General features: G+C 45.2%; 1 protein-coding gene across 1 annotated transcript in view; it reads right to left on the reverse strand.

Moving 5' to 3' along the window:
* Window positions 1-13,313, reverse strand: part of LOC102417416 (histone-arginine methyltransferase CARM1-like) — a 214,310-nt gene extending 200,997 nt beyond the window's left edge. Inside the window, exon 1 of the mRNA XM_006094114.3 lies at window positions 13,120-13,313. Within this exon, the coding sequence (XP_006094176.1) occupies window positions 13,120-13,297 (178 nt within the window). The 5' untranslated portion in view covers window positions 13,298-13,313. The remainder of the gene's footprint in view (window positions 1-13,119) is intronic.
* Window positions 13,314-17,804: the final 4,491 nt, after the last annotated feature.

Here is a 17,804-nt window from a genome sequence, read left to right on the forward strand (position 1 = left end):
ACTGGCTGTGGGTGCCACCATCTTTGCTATGGTGTGAGGGTCAATTAACATATTTCCTCTTTATTAGATAGGATGGACAGGGGTTCGTGTTTCTTTCAAGCCTTCACTACTCTGCCTCTCATGCCTCAGTTTATCTGTGTCATGTTTCTTGCCTCTTATTCTGTATCTATTACTGGTATCTTTTAAAAACATAACAATGAATTTTTTTTTAATCTTTGTTAAAAGTATTACATATGTTCCCTTTTATCCCCCAATTGACCTCTTCTAGTCCACCTACCCCAGGCCTTCAGGCCTTCACCACCTTATTATCTGTGTCATGGGTTATGTATACGTATATGCATACAAGTTCTTTAGCACCCACCCGCACCTTTCCTCTGAGATTTGACAGTCTGTTCCATGCTTCTAGGTCTCTGGATCTATTTTGTTCATCAGTTTATTCTGTTCAGTAGATTCCACATATGAGTTGGATCGTGTGATAATCTGGCTTTTTTGGCTTAGAAATTTCACTCTATAAATTTAAGAGCTACTGGTCTCCAAGGAGATAGTCAAGGAGGACATGTTAAGAGGTATAAGGGCAAGAAGGCACCTTTTTATAAGCTACAGACTCTAGGTCCACCAACTTCTAACAGTCTCTGTTCCTCTTAGATCAAATGATCAAGAGTAGGAATCATTCTGCTGCAAATGGCATGAAGTCCCTATTTATTGGGATCTAAGCTACACTGAGAAAACTTTCCTCTCTAGCTTTCTAAGGGAAACTTCTAGGTTTGTTAGAAATTTCAAGGCTGTTTTGAAAGGTGGGTGCTAGCTAAAGATTGCAAATATGTTTGGGCCCATGTGAACTATACTAACTAAAAATATGACAACACATTTAAGAAAGAAGTGGGGTGGGGGAAGTGTGTGAAAGCTTAGAGATGATTACATTAAATAATGCTTTGTTGAGGTAGACATTGCAAATTAGCTCCACTGACTCCCTTCTCTTGTCATGTTATTTTTTTTTTAAAGTGCAGGCACACGTTATGATTAGAAAGTTTACTCCAAGTGGAACAAAATTAACTCATAAAAGGAGAAACTTGATTAATTTTTGAGAAAGGTTACAGAAAAATTCTCTCACTTTATTAATGGCTGAGTAAAGCTCATATGGGTTCTAGGTCCATATTTTCCTAGAAAAACTTGTACTTTCTGACCCAGATGCTGCATCACTATACCCACTAGAACCAGGTCCTACTGTACCTCTTGCTAGAAATGTTGGAAAGTTAGGACACAAGCCATGACCTTACAAAGCTGAAAGTAAAGGGCCACATCATAGTATGGGGAAATGCAAAGAAAGTAGGACTGATGAAATGCTTCAACATAAGAAAGTGTATTGCCATTCTAAATAGAACATCAGGGAATCAAACGCTTTCTGAAACAGACAGACAAAGCCCTCTTGAATATGAAAAAGAAAAATCACAACTATTCCTGGGAGTCAAGAGAGAAAAATCCTATGAGTTGGCTAAGAGAGTGTGGCCCTAAGGAGCCTGAAGCAGAGAGCGTGGAACTGGGCATCGGGGAGCTGGGCTCTAGCCCTGGCTCTAGCAAGTACTTGCTAGGTAAGCCCAAAGATTCACCCACCGCTCTGCACCACACTCTCTTCTAAGGCTCTTATTATTCTATAGATTAGGAAATTAATATCCATTGCCTACAGTTGATATGCTCTCTGCTCTTCTGATCTGATATTCCTAAAAATCTAAGGAAATACAATTCATGTTCTGAAGGGCCTGACATCTGTGGAAACAGGATAAAAAACTCCTTCTCTGAGGAAGAAAAATAAGAAATCAGAAATGAGTTTCCCTGTAAGGGGAAATAGGCTTTATCCAAAGCAAAGACATGAAGCAATTACACAGGCCTTTCGTTTCCCAAGCACAGAGAAGCATTATGGCGCCTCAGACGCTAGCCCCCCAGTGAGTGGGTGTGCATCTCAGCTCTGCTCTTTCCTCCAATGTCTTAGGGCAGGTCCTGAAAATTGCGCCTCAATTTTTTCCAAGTCCCTGCAGGGTACCTCACCTTAATCTGCGGTGTAATCAGCCAGACTTGCTGAGGCTAAGAGCAATGCACACAGCTCAGATTCACTTCCTCTTCCCTTTCTGAGCTATGGCTTTTCGTTCATCTTTGATGTTTCTGATACCTGAAATCCAAGGCGCGGGTGTTCTCTCAAGCCTGTCCACAGTCTATCTCCATCCATGTCTTTTAAAAATTAAATTCTAAACGCACGACTGGGGAAATTTCAAGGTTCGTGAGACATGTTTTAGATAATGATTTAAAGCCCTAAACCATGGCCAGTACAGATCACAGCAATGTCCATGGAGTGTACCACTTATTTATCTGGCAAGATGCAGCAAGTCCACTGTAAGGGTCCAGCTTCCGGTCCTCTTCCCTTACTTTCTTCTTCCCCTCTTTGCTTCCTCCTTCCTTCTTTCCTTTCTTCTGTCCTTTCCCTTTCCTCCTTCTCCCCTCCTCCCTCCCTTCTCCCTTCCTCTCTCCTTCTGTCCATTTTCTCTCTTTCTTTTTCCTTTCCCATCCTGTACACACTTCTTTGCTTCACTCTATAGAACGTCACTTTAATTTCTAGTATTTGAAACAGCAGCTCACTCTGGCTCCCCTGCTAGTGATTTAATAAAAGTATTCAGTGTGAGAACACACACACAAGGCAAAATTTACCTTCAATACACCTCTTCCCTGCAAAGAAGAAAAGCTAGCTAAACCCTGACGACAAAGGAATGAAGTCAGGACTAAGGAGAGCTCCCTAAAAATCCAACAGCAGGTACCACAAGGGGATTTGTCTTCATCAACAGGGGCCTCCCCTGGCCAGCTACCCACAGTGCAGCGCAGGATCTAGAACCAAAAGCATGCTGGAGCTTATTTTCTGTTGCACTGACCAGTGCAGCTCTGCTAAGGGCCGTCTTCTGCTGTTGTATACACATGCTTCAGTTCTGCAGTGCGACTGCTGGCTCCCTGCGAGTTTCAGGACAGGACTACATCTGATAAGTCATTTGCAAAAAAAAATACTTCACGTGGCGTTTAACAATTTGTGTTAGAAGCACAAATACGTTTTTGTCCAACAGGCCTATCGGAAGTGCAGCGCAGGCAGCAACCTTGATGCTTCCCCAATGGCACCAGAGCGCGTGTGCTCTGTAGAAGTGGTGGCTTTGGTTTGCTCATTCCTTGTGGCAGGCAGACTCTCAGATGGCCCTCAAGGAGCCCGGTCTCCAACTTCATGCCATTATGGAATCCTTTCCCCTGGAGGATGGAGTGGCCGAAGATCAATAACTACAACAGAAGTCATGGATGTTACTTCCAAGGTTAGGCCACGTAAGACTGAGACGTTCATCTTGCTAACAGACTCTCTCTGGCTGGTTTTGATGGAACGAGTTGCCAAGCTGGGCAGGCCTATCTGCTAAGAACCTGAAGGTGAGCTCTGATGAGCCGGCAGCCAGGAACTGAAGCCTTCAGAGAACAGCCCCGATGAGGTGAGCTGAGCCAGCACCCACAGGCGTGGGCTTTGTGGAGGCTCCTTCCCCCCCGCCCCAGCCAGAGCCCTGACTGAAGCCTCTGACACCCTGAGCAGAGGACCATTAACGTCATGCCCTGATTCCTGACCACAGAGGCAGTGAGATCATCAGTGTGTGTTGTTTTAAGCCACTAAACAGGTAACTAATACACTGCTATTTCCCCAGGGTCTTGAACAGTAACCTGGCTCCTACTCGGTGTGCAATGAATATGAATTGCATGAATCAACAAATGAAATGAATTCCTGTCACTGGTATGGGGAGAGTTACTGAAGAAAGTGAGAAAGCTGTTCATCTCAGTGCTGCTGTGTACAACACAATGAGGTGAATAAATTCAATTTTCTACAATAAACATGCTAACAAATGCAATTTTCTAAAATAAACACATCATAAATAAATACAATTTCTGAAAACAAACATGTTAAACCAGTTTTTCAGTTCTCATATAGCCTCAGGGTTGACTTATATTTCCCAGAAGATTACAATAAGCTTTCTATAGTTAAAGATGAAGTGTTACAGGAGACCTTTTTATCCATCTTACCAAAGAGACTGACCAGGAACTCAATTTCGTGATGACAATATTTAGAATACGTGTAGCTCAAATAGTCCTTTCAGCTGACCTGGCTAGTGCTCTTTATTCTTTCCGCCTTTATGGTTCCTAATCTGAAAATATGCTTAAAGCTTCTCATTCATATTCTCAAAAGCATTTGAGTCAACTGCCTCCCCTTCCTCGGAAGGTGTCTCATTAAATACACTTGTGATTTGTAGCCAGTGATTCCAACTTGGTTATTTACTTATTAACCAAAAGGAAATAACTTTTAAAATTTCTTCTTAGTCTATAGACAAATGCAACTTTGGGTCTGTGGCTAGAAGTCCAGCTTTACTCTGGGTTAAAGGTGATAACTAAACCCTAGGTGGGAGCCATGGAAAGTGGGGAGTACAGGTTTTGAGGACAATGTATCTGAGACAAAATGAACCCATAAAATAACCTGGAAATTTCTGATATTTCTACCCTCCGGGTTACTGTGAGGCTAGAGATAATGTGTCTAGCACCCACAATAAGAGAGTAGTTTAGCTAAAATAATAATAATAATAACAATAATAATAATAAACATAATAATCAGAGAGTGATCTGGGATACCCAGTGATCTCTCAGACCTGAAAGAAAGACCCTATTCAAGAATCTAAAGTCATTGCTCTGAGGCATGGATTTGTCTATTAAAATGCTAATGCGCTGGGTAAACCTTTTATCAGAAACTCTTCAGGTGGAAACCCCAGGCTGGAAGGAAAAGGAATTCTGGGGGGTGGGGAAAGCCCCAGGCCCAGGCATAGGGGTTTTGAGGGAGGAAAACCCTGGGAAGATGGGATCCTGATGACAGAATGGACTCACTCCTTAATCCACTTCAAACCCCTAGGGTGGGGGGTGGGGGGGAGGTGCTCCTGTCTGTGACCCTGTGCGACATAGTCTCAACCTCTTCCAGGGAGAGGGAGGAAGCAATGAAGAGGGATCTTCATCATCAGGGCGGTGCTGGTCTGGCACATGGTTATGAGCCTCATTATTTCAAATATCCAGGGGCCAGTCATAACACAATACAAAGCACAAACATGATGTCAGTGATGTGTCCTTTTCTTGCTCAATAGCCTCTTGGTTTCAGTATTAATGCTTTTTCTATCATATATTATTTCAGCACTAATTCTTAAAATGAGGCTCTATGGTGCTATCTACAATTTACTCCCCAGATCCCCATGCTTTGTTTCTCTTTTCAGTGGCATTGACTGAAAGTATTAATCAGCGGATTGCCTGTCTTTGAACTGATTTATTCGTCGGCTGAATACAGACCCCATCTTAGTACCACTATTGAAAATGGGAAGAGAAAGGGATGTTAGAGGGTCTTTATTTGACCATGAAAACAAGTCTTTTCATCTGGTTTCACTTCTGGTGTCTTTAGACTCAGATACACAGGGGCCTTGGACGGTTTTCCATTTGTCATCCATTCGAGGTACCACTACAGCCTGACAGAGGAAGGAAATGCTTTCTCTCCATTGATGTGCCCATAATGCTGGACCACAAAGGCAGGTCCAGCTGAAAGTCTCAGTGTAGGGGCATTAAGTTTATTTCTTGGAAAGCTATAACGAAATCATGTAAACGTTGCTCTTGGTAAAATAACAATAAAAGAAAGGAGTTACTTGGCAGGATTCTGACTATTTCACATGCTTTAACAACTCTTCCGTGCAACCACAATATCTAAATAGTTGCCGGGATGAAATGGTTGCAAGGTGGGCTGTGACTGTGAACATAAGCAGCGGTCTACTGTTCGGGAGAGGGAGCCACTGTGCCAAAGATCGATGTGGCGACTTTCAGATAGTTTAGATCAGTGGTTCTCAACCTTCGTAATGCCGATGCCGGGAGCCGGTCCATCCTTGCTGCTTGACACAGTCGCTGCAGGAAAGAAACATCTGCACAGCATATGTTTCAAGGGACCTGGCGTATATAGCATATTGTTCTTAATATGTTTGCTCTCTTTAGCGCCATGTGTTTTAACCAAGGTCACCTCTCTGAGAAAGGTTGTTTCCCCAGGTGGGGATTTTTCCCTGAGGTTAGGGAGGGGATACAACCCCTTAATTAAGTGCCAGGCGGGTAGTTAAGCTACATAATCTTTACTCCCTGGAATGGAGATAAGAAACGCCCTAACCTTTGTAATAGAAATTGACAGGATTAAAATCGGCTGGTATAAATACGGATGTAACAAGACAATAAACATCAGATCCTGATCAGTTCCTAACCAGAACTCCGACCAGAACTTTGGCTGGAGATCCTGGCTAGAGGTCCTGACTAGGCTGCTGATCAACTGAAGGCTGTCTTCGTGTCATTCCTTCTTCGCCAACTCCGTCCACACCTTTGGGGACCCCTGGACCCGCTGGGATTGGACCCCAGCATGCCGAGACCCTTTAATACAGTTCCTCATGTTGTGGTGGCCCCCAACCATAAAATTATTTTCATTGCTACTTCATCACTGTAATTTTGCTACTGTTATGAACCGTAATATAAATATCTGATATGCAGAATGTATTTTCATTGTTACAAATTGAACATAATTAAAGCATAGTGATTAATCACAAAAACAATATGTAATTATATATGTGTTTTCCGATGGTCTTAGGCGACCCCTGTGAAAGGGTCATTCAACCCCCAGAGGGGTCGCGACCCCCAGGTTGAGAACCGCTGGTTTAGATGGAGAAGTGTGGGAGTGTCCAAGGTTGTGGTTATGGGGAGGGGAGAGGTCAGGGGACGGGACTGTGCATTTGTCCTCCCTCCTGTGTCCATGTGAAAGGAGTTCTGCTAGCTTGCATGAAGGCTGCTGTTCTTCATTGTCACAGTAACTGGGGCACGAGAGTGGGGGTTGCTGGCATTTACTGGGAAGGAACCACGGTGCTAACCATTCTGCAATGTCTCTCACAATGAAGAAGGTCTCAGCACATATGCTATTCATGCTGCATTGAGAAATACTGAGCCCCCGTAACAATTCTAGCCTCTCTCCCCACCCAGGGTTCTCTTGGGGAGAAGGACAGGAACCTGTCCAGGCCGGCCACCTCATCTCTTGCTTCCTGGTGTGCTTGCCTACAGAGAAGGTGTTTTCTGGGCTGTTCTGCCCAAGTGGTAGGCCTGCATGTGTTTTTCCTTTTGGGGGTGGGGACAGGTTCAAATTATGAGGGAAGAATTAGGAAGTTTATTGGGGTGCACATCAAAACTCATGCTCTCTGGACAGCTTTTTCAGTGATGGTGATGAAGAGGGCTGTTATTACAGCCCACCTCCCACCCCCAAAACAAGAGTGAAAGAGGGAGAAAGAGAGAGTGAATGAATGAGAGTCACATTCCACATGACAATGTTATAGCACTGTCCTCAATGTCTCTGACAGTCCTCCCACAAAGTGGGGAAGTTCACATCCTCTTCCCCTGAACCTGGGCAGGCTTGTAACTGCTCTGGCCAATAGAGCATGACATAGGTGATGTCAATTAATTTTCAGGAATGGGTCACAGACAATAATGCAGCTCCAGCTTTATCTGCTAGAAAACTCCCACTTGGAACCATGAGTCTCCATGGGAGAAGTCTATGGTGTGAGGGCTCCCCCCTGAGAGTCCTAGTCTTTCAGTCATCGCCATTGTATTATTTGAGGCTCTCCCAAGACACAAAACCCTAAAGTGTGCATATTGACAGAAAGTGATTTATTTCAAGGAATGAACCCAAACAATTATGGAAACTGGCAAGTTCAAAATCTGCAGGGTAGGCTGGCAGGGGGAAGGTCCAGGGAAGAGCCAGTGTTGCAGTTAAAGCACTGCCGGCAGAATCCTTATTTGCTCAGGGAAGATCAGTCTTTGTTCTATTAGCTCCTTCTACTAATTAGATGAGGACCACCCACATTCTGGAGGGTAACCTGCTTTATTCAAAGTCACCAATTTAAACCATCTCACCCAAAACACCCTCACAGAAACATCCAGGACAATGTTTGAATAAATATCTGGGCACATGGCCCACCCAATTAACACAAAAAAATGAGCCATCACACCTGCCCAGATACCAGCTCAGGTGAATGAAGCCTTCTTGGCTCTTCCAGACCAGCTGGCCACCAGCTGAGGGCCGAAGAGAACCCCCAGCTGATGTCATAAGGAGCAAAAGATCACCTGGCCAAGCACTGCCTGTTCCTAACCCACAGCGTCAAGAACACTATAAAATAGTTATTTTAAGTCACCAAGTGTACAGGTAGCTTGTTATGCTCCAATAACTGGAATGCTAACTCCAACTTGAATTACTCCCCATCCCTCTTAATAAGCATCAGCTACACTGACCATCTCAAACACACCAACTCCTAGCCTCAGAGCCTTTTCACTGTCATTCCTTCTGCCTGTAACACTTTCCTCCAGCTCTTTGCTGAGCTGGCTCCTTTCATCCTTCCTGCCTCAGATCAAATATTATTTCCTCAGAGAGACCTTCGCTGGCCATACTATCTAAAATTGGCTTCCCTCTCTATGTCTCTCTCTCTCTTTTTTTCATTCTGCTCATTTTATTCAAAACATTTATCTTGATCTGAAATTATCTTGCTGTGTCTTTGGCTATTGTCCTCCCCGATTAAAATATTAGCTCCATAGAGATGGGTCTTTAAGCAGCTCATTTATTGCTTACACAGTGATTAGCATGAAGATGTGTTCAATAACTATTTGTTGAATGAAAAGTAATGAATGCTGATATAGTATGTAGGTGACTGACTTCAGGATTCTGTCCATAGGCCTCAATTTACTAACTCTGTTTTCGCAGAATTTAATGAAGGAAGATTAAAACTCCTATGTGATACAAAGGATGTTTTTCTCTGACTTTTCCTCTGTTCCTTTTTCCCTCCTCTAATGAGATGAGCAACTACTAGGGAACAAAACCCCCAGAATCCTTTTACAATATCTCAGAGACAAAAATCACTGCATTTTTATACTTGACTGTCTATGTGGCTTATGTAGATATTTTCCTAACTCTTCCAGATTAATTGAAAGACAAATCTAAACTGAGAAAGGGAAAATGTTCTATCGTCTCTCCTGGAGATCCACTCTAGCCTTGGCCTTGGTGCGACATAGTCTCAGCTCTTGATGTCTTTCTCCGGCAGCCCCCAGCATTTGGAGAAGGAGGTGGAAAGCAGGCCCACCCCCCACCTTTTTTGTTTCCCCTTCATTTTCCAGTTCTTTCATACACTTGAGCTCTGAAAACACTTTATCTACTTTTCCCATCACCTGAACTCAAGACCTTATCTGCAGGCCCTTCCCACCTACAGCCCCTCCGAGCCTAGCAGACATCCACTCCCATCTGCATATTTACTAATCCCCTTGGATGAGGATTCTCCCTCCTATGAACCATGTCCTTACTTTCTGTATTCCGATGCTTTGACATTTGGGGCCTTGCTGCCCCTGGAAAGCCTGCCCCTCCCAGGTTAGCCAATTCCTAGAGGTAGAAACAGCTCACCTGCAAGCACACTTTTCAAATGCCAACCAATCCAGGGCTCACCCTCAACCACTAACTTGACTGGTCTCTCATACTCAAGGGCCACTCTCCACTCGGGCAGGCACTAAACAACGAGGGACAGCCTCTACACCCCAGAACCCACTGAAGTCACTCACACTAGCCACGCTAAACCTGCTGACCCTGCTTCACCCCCTCCTTCCCACAGAACCACAGGGAAGGCTCCTGCCCACAGTTCCACGTCTCCCTCTGCCTCTGGACCAAGTCTGGTGCTTCTCCTTGCACCCCCACCCACGGTGTGCTGTGTCCCCTCCTCTTGGAAACTGTAACAAACTAACTTTCCCATGGCAGTCATCTTCTGATCCAATGACCATACTATACCCCAAATTTTCAATTAATAGACTGTATTTTAAAACACCAATAAATAAAGTCAGTGTCTCGATCATTTAGGCGCAACTGAGATTCTGCACTCTCAGTGCTCACAGCATTTTAAGTCTTATTTTAGCAAGATTTTAAAATTCTTGATTTAGATCACTGATTCACTCAAGAAAAAATTATCGATGCCTTGAGTATACAAGGTATTATGGAAAGTTCTGGGGACAGGAGGATGAATTAAACATGCTCTCAGGCAGGCTCCTGGCAGGATAAGGACTCAAGAAATATTTAAGAAGAGAAGGAATGAATGAATGTCTTCCCAGAGTTCACAAGCGGGTGTGCATTACTTGCTGGATGACCTGGTGTGTTCCATTCATAAAATAACTGTCAACATCGGAGGGCTTGAAAAGAGAATAAACTGACTTGTCTTTTTGTTCCATTCTTTACACAAGCTATTAAGATTGGGAATATGAAAGATTATTCAATTTTTCCAAGATTTAACTTAAGTCTTGTTTGGAATATCTTCACAGAAATACAGCCTAACTATAGCTCAGAACAGCTGGAGGAAACTGTTTTTGGGGGACAGAACATAAATATATTACAGTGGGGCCTTGACTTATGAGTGTCCCGACTAACGAGTTTTTCGAGATACGAGCCGTCTCTCGGCCGATTTTTTGCTTTGAGTTGCGAGCTAAAATTCGGGTTACGAGCCAGCTTCAGATACCCCTCCGCTAGTTGGCGCAGCGAACGTCACAGTGAACTCCACAACATCAGCCCAGCATCACGTGTCTCACTCGTTCACTTTTTGATTGGACATACGAGTAATCTGAGTTACGAGCTCCGTCACGGAACGAATTAAACTTGTAAGTCAAGGCCCCACTGTATTAATAATAATACTGAGCACTTATTGGGCTCTTAATTTATACCTATGGTGTGTACATCATTTTATTTAATAACTTAACATGTATTATCACCCTTATTTTACTGATGAAAAACACCAAGCTTAAGTAATTTGCTAAATGCAGCACAGCTAATGAAAAGTAGCATCAGCACTTGAACCCAGACAGTGTTACTCCAGAGTACACTTGTTTATCAACTAATTCTAGATGTGAGCTAAGAAACTGTTAATTCCATTAAAGAATTTGGGCCAATCTTCATCCCAGGAGCTATCCTACCCATTCAAAATTTTGCTACTAAATCTGTGATATTTGTGTATACCAGAATCTTTCTGCTAATAGTTTATTAGAATTTGTTTTTAAGCTGGCTTTGCCTGGCCACCACCCACAGGGGCCCATTTGGTCATAAGATAAAATGTGCTACTAAAAACAAACTCCAGAATAGTCTCTCTCCAAAAAGTCTCCATAGAAGACTAGCAAGCTTTAATAACTGTGATCATACATAGAGCACATTTTAGGACTCAAGTTGTTAGAGAGAGAGAGTTCTCTGCTTCCTTGTATAACTCTTTCCCAAGAAATTTAGTTAAAATCTGGTGACAATGACTGCCTGCCTTAGCTTGAATTATTCTTTCCATTTCCATTAGTTTGGCTTAATACATATCACCGAGGTCATCTCTAGACTCGATTTACTGCATTAAAGGAAAGCTTATTCCTCTCTGTAAGATAATTATATCCTCATAGACCAGGCATTGGGTAACGCATTGGGGAGTCTACATCCTTAGTTACCTTTAACCTAGCACATTTCTTAACGCACACGTGTAGAAAAGAAATTCATAGGACACCAAGCAATGTGTAAATCTCAAAATCTGCTTCTGTTTCTCTCTGAGCCTGGCTACAGATTAAATAAAATTACCATAATAGGCAAACTGAACTCTTTTCTGGCAGCTTGCATTTCAGAATTCCCAGGAGAAACACTGAAAGCTACTCCTTTTCCTTCTTGCATCTAAAAGAGAAATCAATGAGTTGCTGAGTAAGGCTTTTGATCTCTTGCCAAGCCTCCAGCTTCCCAAGACATTAGTCAAATGGTATTTAATACTTCTCTTTTAAATACCCAAACCACCCCATCCCAAAGGAGCATAAAGTTAGGAGACCCATTTCCAGGCTTCCTTTCCTTTCACAAGCATTTATTGAGTGCCTACTACGTGCCAGAGGCTGTTCTAGGCCTTGGAGATACAGCAGTGAATGTGTCTTCTACTTATCACTGAGGAGCCTTCCACGGCACTTGTGAGTTACGTGAAATCCCCACTGGAACCACACCGCAGTGCAGAGCACTTTGAACTTGACTTGAAATGTTATGTTAGGGCGGGAAGATGGCTCTGCACTTACTACAAAAGGGTTACAAGCTGGGGGGAGGAGGTGTGCGCCTCTCCCATTTATTATATCCAGAGTCAGTGCCTATGTAAGCACATTTTCTGGGGGCCAGGTTCCATACATCTCCTTGAATTCTCAAGAAGGTCTGAGATTTCCACTAAAGTTAGAAGCATTCCCTCAACATACCCACAACTGCAGGGACCCAGGGGATCGCACTTGCACGAGTTCGATATAGGTTACTTTTGGAACCAAAAATTAATGCCTAGTTACACGCCACACCGTCTGTGACAGCCGCTCAGACAGGTGCACGCCCACCCAGTCCTCCCAGCAGGTCGAACTTCAGCAGGACGGGAAGTCAGGGGACCGGTTCCTGCCTTGCTCTGCCCGCGAAGAGGTTCCCAGCGACTCACAGATAGCAGGGGGGTGAGGGCATGTGCTGGGGGGTGGGGCGGCGGGGAGAGGTTAAATGGGGGGGGGGGAGGGGGGAGGAGACATACGTAATACTTTCAACAATAAAGAATTTAAATTAAAATAAATAAATAAATAAATAAATAAATAAATAAATAAATATTTTTAAAAAGGAGGTTCCCAGCGAGAACTCAGGCCTTTCTTCTCAGGACTCACTGCTGACATCGCTAACGTAGGCCAAGCCTAATTCTCAGGGCCTCTCTGTCCCTGGCGTCCAACTTCTCGGAGAGCAATACAGACCCATCGGGATGCACTGGGCCTTTTCGAGACCGGGGTCCTCACCCCAGAACCCATCGGGGTGCACACCTGCGCAGGCCCCAGATGCGCGCCCGCGCCCGGGGACACGCGCCCGGCTCACACCCGCCCGCCCTCGCGCGTCCTTTCCCACCGCGGCTCCCCGTACGCGCGCCCACAGGCCGCTACTGCGAGCGGGCCTGGCGGGGTGGGTGGCGCCCAGTACTTCACCGTCAGTCACCGTGGCGTCTGCCTCCTCCCCCGCTGCGTGCACCTCCAGCCGCAGAGATTTCGGGTTGGGGGTCGTGAGCGGCCCGGGCGTGAAGAGCTGCTCCTCCGTCACGAAGCGCAGCTGCACGCGGTAGTGCAGGCGCGCGGGGACCCGGCCTGGAGCTGGGGCCGCGGCCATGGTGCGCGCGCCTCGCCCGGAACCCTGGCGGCACCTCCTCCGCGCCCCGGGCGCCGGGAGAAACTGCTGGGGAAGGGGCGGGACTTGGCAGCGGAGCCGCGGCCCGCACCTCCCGGCCCGGCGGGCTGCTCGGACACCTGCGGCCCTCCACCCCCACCCTACCCCGGGGCGCGGGAGCGCGCGGCGAGCGCACGCGGGCGCAGCCGCTCTGCGGGGCGCGCAGCTGAGAACACTCAAGTTTGGAGAGCGAGATGCACCTGGAGGCAGTGGGGGTTTGGAAGCAGAAGGGTGACACCTGCTGTTCGCCGGGACCGCTCAGAGGGGCCAGGGCGTTGGTTTGGAACCGGCCTGGGCCTGGCTCTTTGGTGGGCCCTCTCTCTCCTGGAGATTTTGGGGTTAATGGTGCCCATTTGGGAGCAAAGGTCTCAAGTGCCCAGTTCTTGCCTTATGGGCAGGGTCCCCACAGCAGCAGGGAGGCGGGGTGGCAGGGTGGGGGGAGCCCAGGGATTCGTGCAACTCCCTGGGCACGAATGAGGAATAACCCCTTTCTTCTACCCGCACTTACCTTGCTGCTAGATGGTGAGCATTTCCCTAGACGCGGGTAGGAGGGCCAAGTACTCTTGTCTCCACGTTGGCGCCTGACTCCAGCAGTGACCTACCCTGGGCCTCTGGCTCCAGCATCCAAGGCTGCAAATCCTGGGGAACCCAATCCCATGTTGCTGATCTTCTGTGCAGAGATCTCGCTGCCGGGCGTTAAGAAAAGGACGCAGTTCTTTGACAAGAGCTCCGACAGTCATAGACTCATGTGCCATACAGGAGACTTTTCTTCAAATTCTGAACCAACTTCTGTATGTCCTGGATCTGTGATCTCCTGGCAGGAGGGATGGCGAAGGAGACAGCACTGTAATGCACGGGGATCCATGAAGACACTGTCTGCAACTAAGCAGAAGTTGGCAAGAAGGGAGGCCCCGGGATCCTCGTCTTACCCTCTCCTAGGCTTTCTCACCTCTCCTTTGTCACTTCACTATCATCTGAGCATCCTGCTCTTCCTTCTTATCTCATTCTCTTCCCACAGCCTCTTGGCTTTGATGTGTGCCCTGGAAGCCCCTGGGAAGCAGGTGTTCTTTCAAGAGTGGAAGCTGTGGAAAGGGTTCTGGTATAAGCACCATAGAGCTGCATCCGGCCCCCCTCTAACTCAGAGCAGCCTGGTCCTTTGAAAATGACTGGCTTGCCCTGATAGGTCCACCCAACGTGTGATGTGGATCAGAGAGAGGAGGCCTTACCAAACTCCCATTATCTAAAGGAGGGATGAGCAGATAACCAAAGGGAGGAGGTCGCTGGGATAACAAAGCATGTGTCATAACCATGAATGCTTACTCCATGCCTGGCACTGTTCTAAGCATATTACATACATTAATTCATTCCCTCCTCCCCACTCCCTGTGAGAGAGACACTATTATTACTCTCGTTATGTTTTAATCCTCACCTGAGAATATGTTTTGATTGATTTGAGAGACAGAGAGAAAGGGAGAGAGAGAGAGAGGGAGAAACATCGATGAGAGAGAACCATGAATCGGCTGCCTCTGCATGCCCCCCACTGGGGATCTAGCCCACCACCCAGGCATGTGCCCTGACTGGGAATCAAATGGTGACCTGGTTCATGGGTCAATGCTCAACCACTGAGCCATGCCAGGCGGGTGACTTTATATTTTTAATTTATCCCAAACTTCTGTTTCCTAACAGCCATCACTCTCTTCCACCTCGTCATTTCTGTCATCAGCACTTTCTTCTCAGGGCCACCGAACTTTCCAAAACCAGCTCAGGAGTCACTGAGAAGGCAGGCAGAGGAGCTCTTGCCCATGATGGAATGTTGACGGAGAGCACTGGGCAGGTTTATCTGCTGAGTTCCTGCCTCCCATCTGCTGGTCAAGGGGAGGGGGCTGTGCTTTCCTGTTCGCAGAGACTGAATGGAAGTCAGAGGGTCAAACTAGGGAACCAGCAAGCCGCGCCCAGCTTCTTCTTCTTGAACCCTCTGGAAAGAAGTCACTGGGTGCACACCTTCCCAGCCGAGGTTGACGACGATGCTTCGCCTTCTTGTTGCAACTCTTATGTTTACAGGTCTTTTCTAACAAGAAGTGAAAGGGAGCCCCATAGGGTTGGGAGTGCAAGGAAGGAGCAAGCCATGCTGAGGAGCAGAGTAAGAGGCCTGGGAGGAGGCCGATTTGGGGCCCAGTGTCAGTCCCGGGCTTCATTACCTGGGTAACCAGGTAAATTACTCAGCTGCTTTGAATTTATAGGAGCTTTTACAGTAAACCCACAAGGACCCTGTAAGCTTATTGTGAAAAGTAAACAACAGCTTAGCAAGCACTAAATATATAATGGCTGTCATTACTGTTATTATTCATTGAAGAAAATATGGAAAAGTAAAAAGACAAAAGCTTAAAGCAGCCATATTTCCTTACCTGAAGGCAACCATTAGAATTCTTTTAGAAGTTATTTCTGACATGTACCCTTTAGCCAGCTAATCCTGGTATCCAGTCAGCTTTTTTATTGAAAAAGAATACTCACAGGTATGAGAGAGGTAATAGAGAATTGACTGCCTTTTCCTCTGATAAGAGAAAAAAAGGCTTATTACTTACAAAGGCATGTGAGTTTCAGCTTTTACTTGGTTTTGTTTTTGTTGTTCTGTCATTTATTTATGGCTTATGATTTATATTGTTCTCATGCCCACAGGCACATTGGCATGTTTTGTAAACTACCAAATACATAAACAGCAGCTATATTGCCATTGGTTGGATTTGATCCAGAGCCATTTGTATGAAGGTGAAAGCAAACATAAAAAGTAAATTGGGGACAGCTGAGAAAAGGGTTGGAGGGCAGGAGGGGCATTTTGAAAATGAACATGATTATTATTAATCTGCCCATCCACCATTAAATCCAGGGCCAGGCCCCTTGTACTAGTCAGTTACAGAGATATGACTTTGCTGGTCACCTGCCTGGAGTTTATCCCAGAGAGATGATGTGTTCGTATGAGATCTATGCATGATTTTCCACGAGGTTCTTTTCTTGATCTCGAAGCAGAATTACAGGACAGACATAGCAAGCTTACTGACTGACCCACCTCTGATTCTCTCAGCAACTCACCATATACCAGGATACACTTGATTATCAGATTTATTAGAGAACATACTAGAAAGAGTAAAATGGATGATACCAAAAATATGCATCAGCATATATTTTACTCACATGTCCATACTTTTTGCAACTTCTTCAAAAGTAAAAGTTGCTTTGCCAGTCGATGCTTCCTGCCAGTTCTAATATCCTATATATGTAGAGCAATAGCTGATATGGATTCATTGGTCTACGTGCATTCTCATTTGTAAGTATTATATGGTTGAGGCAAGTTTTAGCACTAGCCCACATTTTAAAGGGCAGCACAGGTCAAGCTTTATCACACATAAGAATCACCTGAAGAGATGCTTAAAAGGCAGATTGCTGCACCCAACCCTAGTGAGTCTGACTTACCAGACCTAGTTCATGCCCAAGAACTTTTATTTCTATTTCTAACAATGCTGCTCGTTTGCCTCTTCTGGGCCTCACGTAAAGCAACTCTCCTCTAACCTTGGGAGGAGTTGCATCTGCAGTCAGACTTGCTGTTAAAACATGCAGCAGCTAGTCTGAAGCTGATGAACTGTATATACATAATGGAGGATAACTGTGTCATTCAATTACAAGTGTATCATATTTGCCATTGGTTGGTTTTGCTACAGACATTTTGAACTATTTCCACATCATTTCGAAGCTATAATAATAGCCGGTTTATCTTTTCAGGGATATGTTGACACAAAATTTTCAGAATAAACAAAGGACAGTGGGATGATTTCAAAGAGCTCATAAGCCAACCAATCAGCACTCCCCTTTCATTTGTATTTAATTGCTACAGGAGCATCCTAGGTGTGGTATAATGAGCACTTGAACCTCTTTTGTGTTCTCAGGTCCTTAACTGCAAAGTGAGGATGGTGGCTTCTGTATCAAAGAGTGGATATGAAGAGTAAACGAGTAATGCATATGAAAGTGACAACACTGACCAGGGAAAAGGTCCCTGACTCCCCACTCTCTTAGGGCACCTCATTCTTTTCCTTCAGAGCACTCATCATAGATTATAACCATGTATGTAGTGTGTGTGTGTGTGTGTGTGTGTGTGATGTGATTTCACAAACATTTATCTCCCCCACACTATTGTAAACCCCATGAGCATCAGTTTTGCTCACTGTCAAATCCATAACATTTAACCCAGTTCCTGGTTCATAGCAGGCAAATGATTAATTTTTAGTGAATGAATGACAATATTTGGCCCATGGTAACAACTCAGTTAATGTCCATTTAAAAATGGATAGATTCAAAATATTAAGTGCAATTAAAGTGAGAAATTTAGAGAAGGAAGGCATTCCTAAAAATTAAGAATCTGAATCTGACACTAGAACTGGCTGCCAAGCTAGCCCCGCAT

Source organism: Myotis lucifugus, unplaced genomic scaffold, assembly GCF_000147115.1.
Source record: "Myotis lucifugus unplaced genomic scaffold, Myoluc2.0 scaffold_130, whole genome shotgun sequence".
Lineage (NCBI taxonomy): Eukaryota > Metazoa > Chordata > Mammalia > Chiroptera > Vespertilionidae > Myotis > Myotis lucifugus.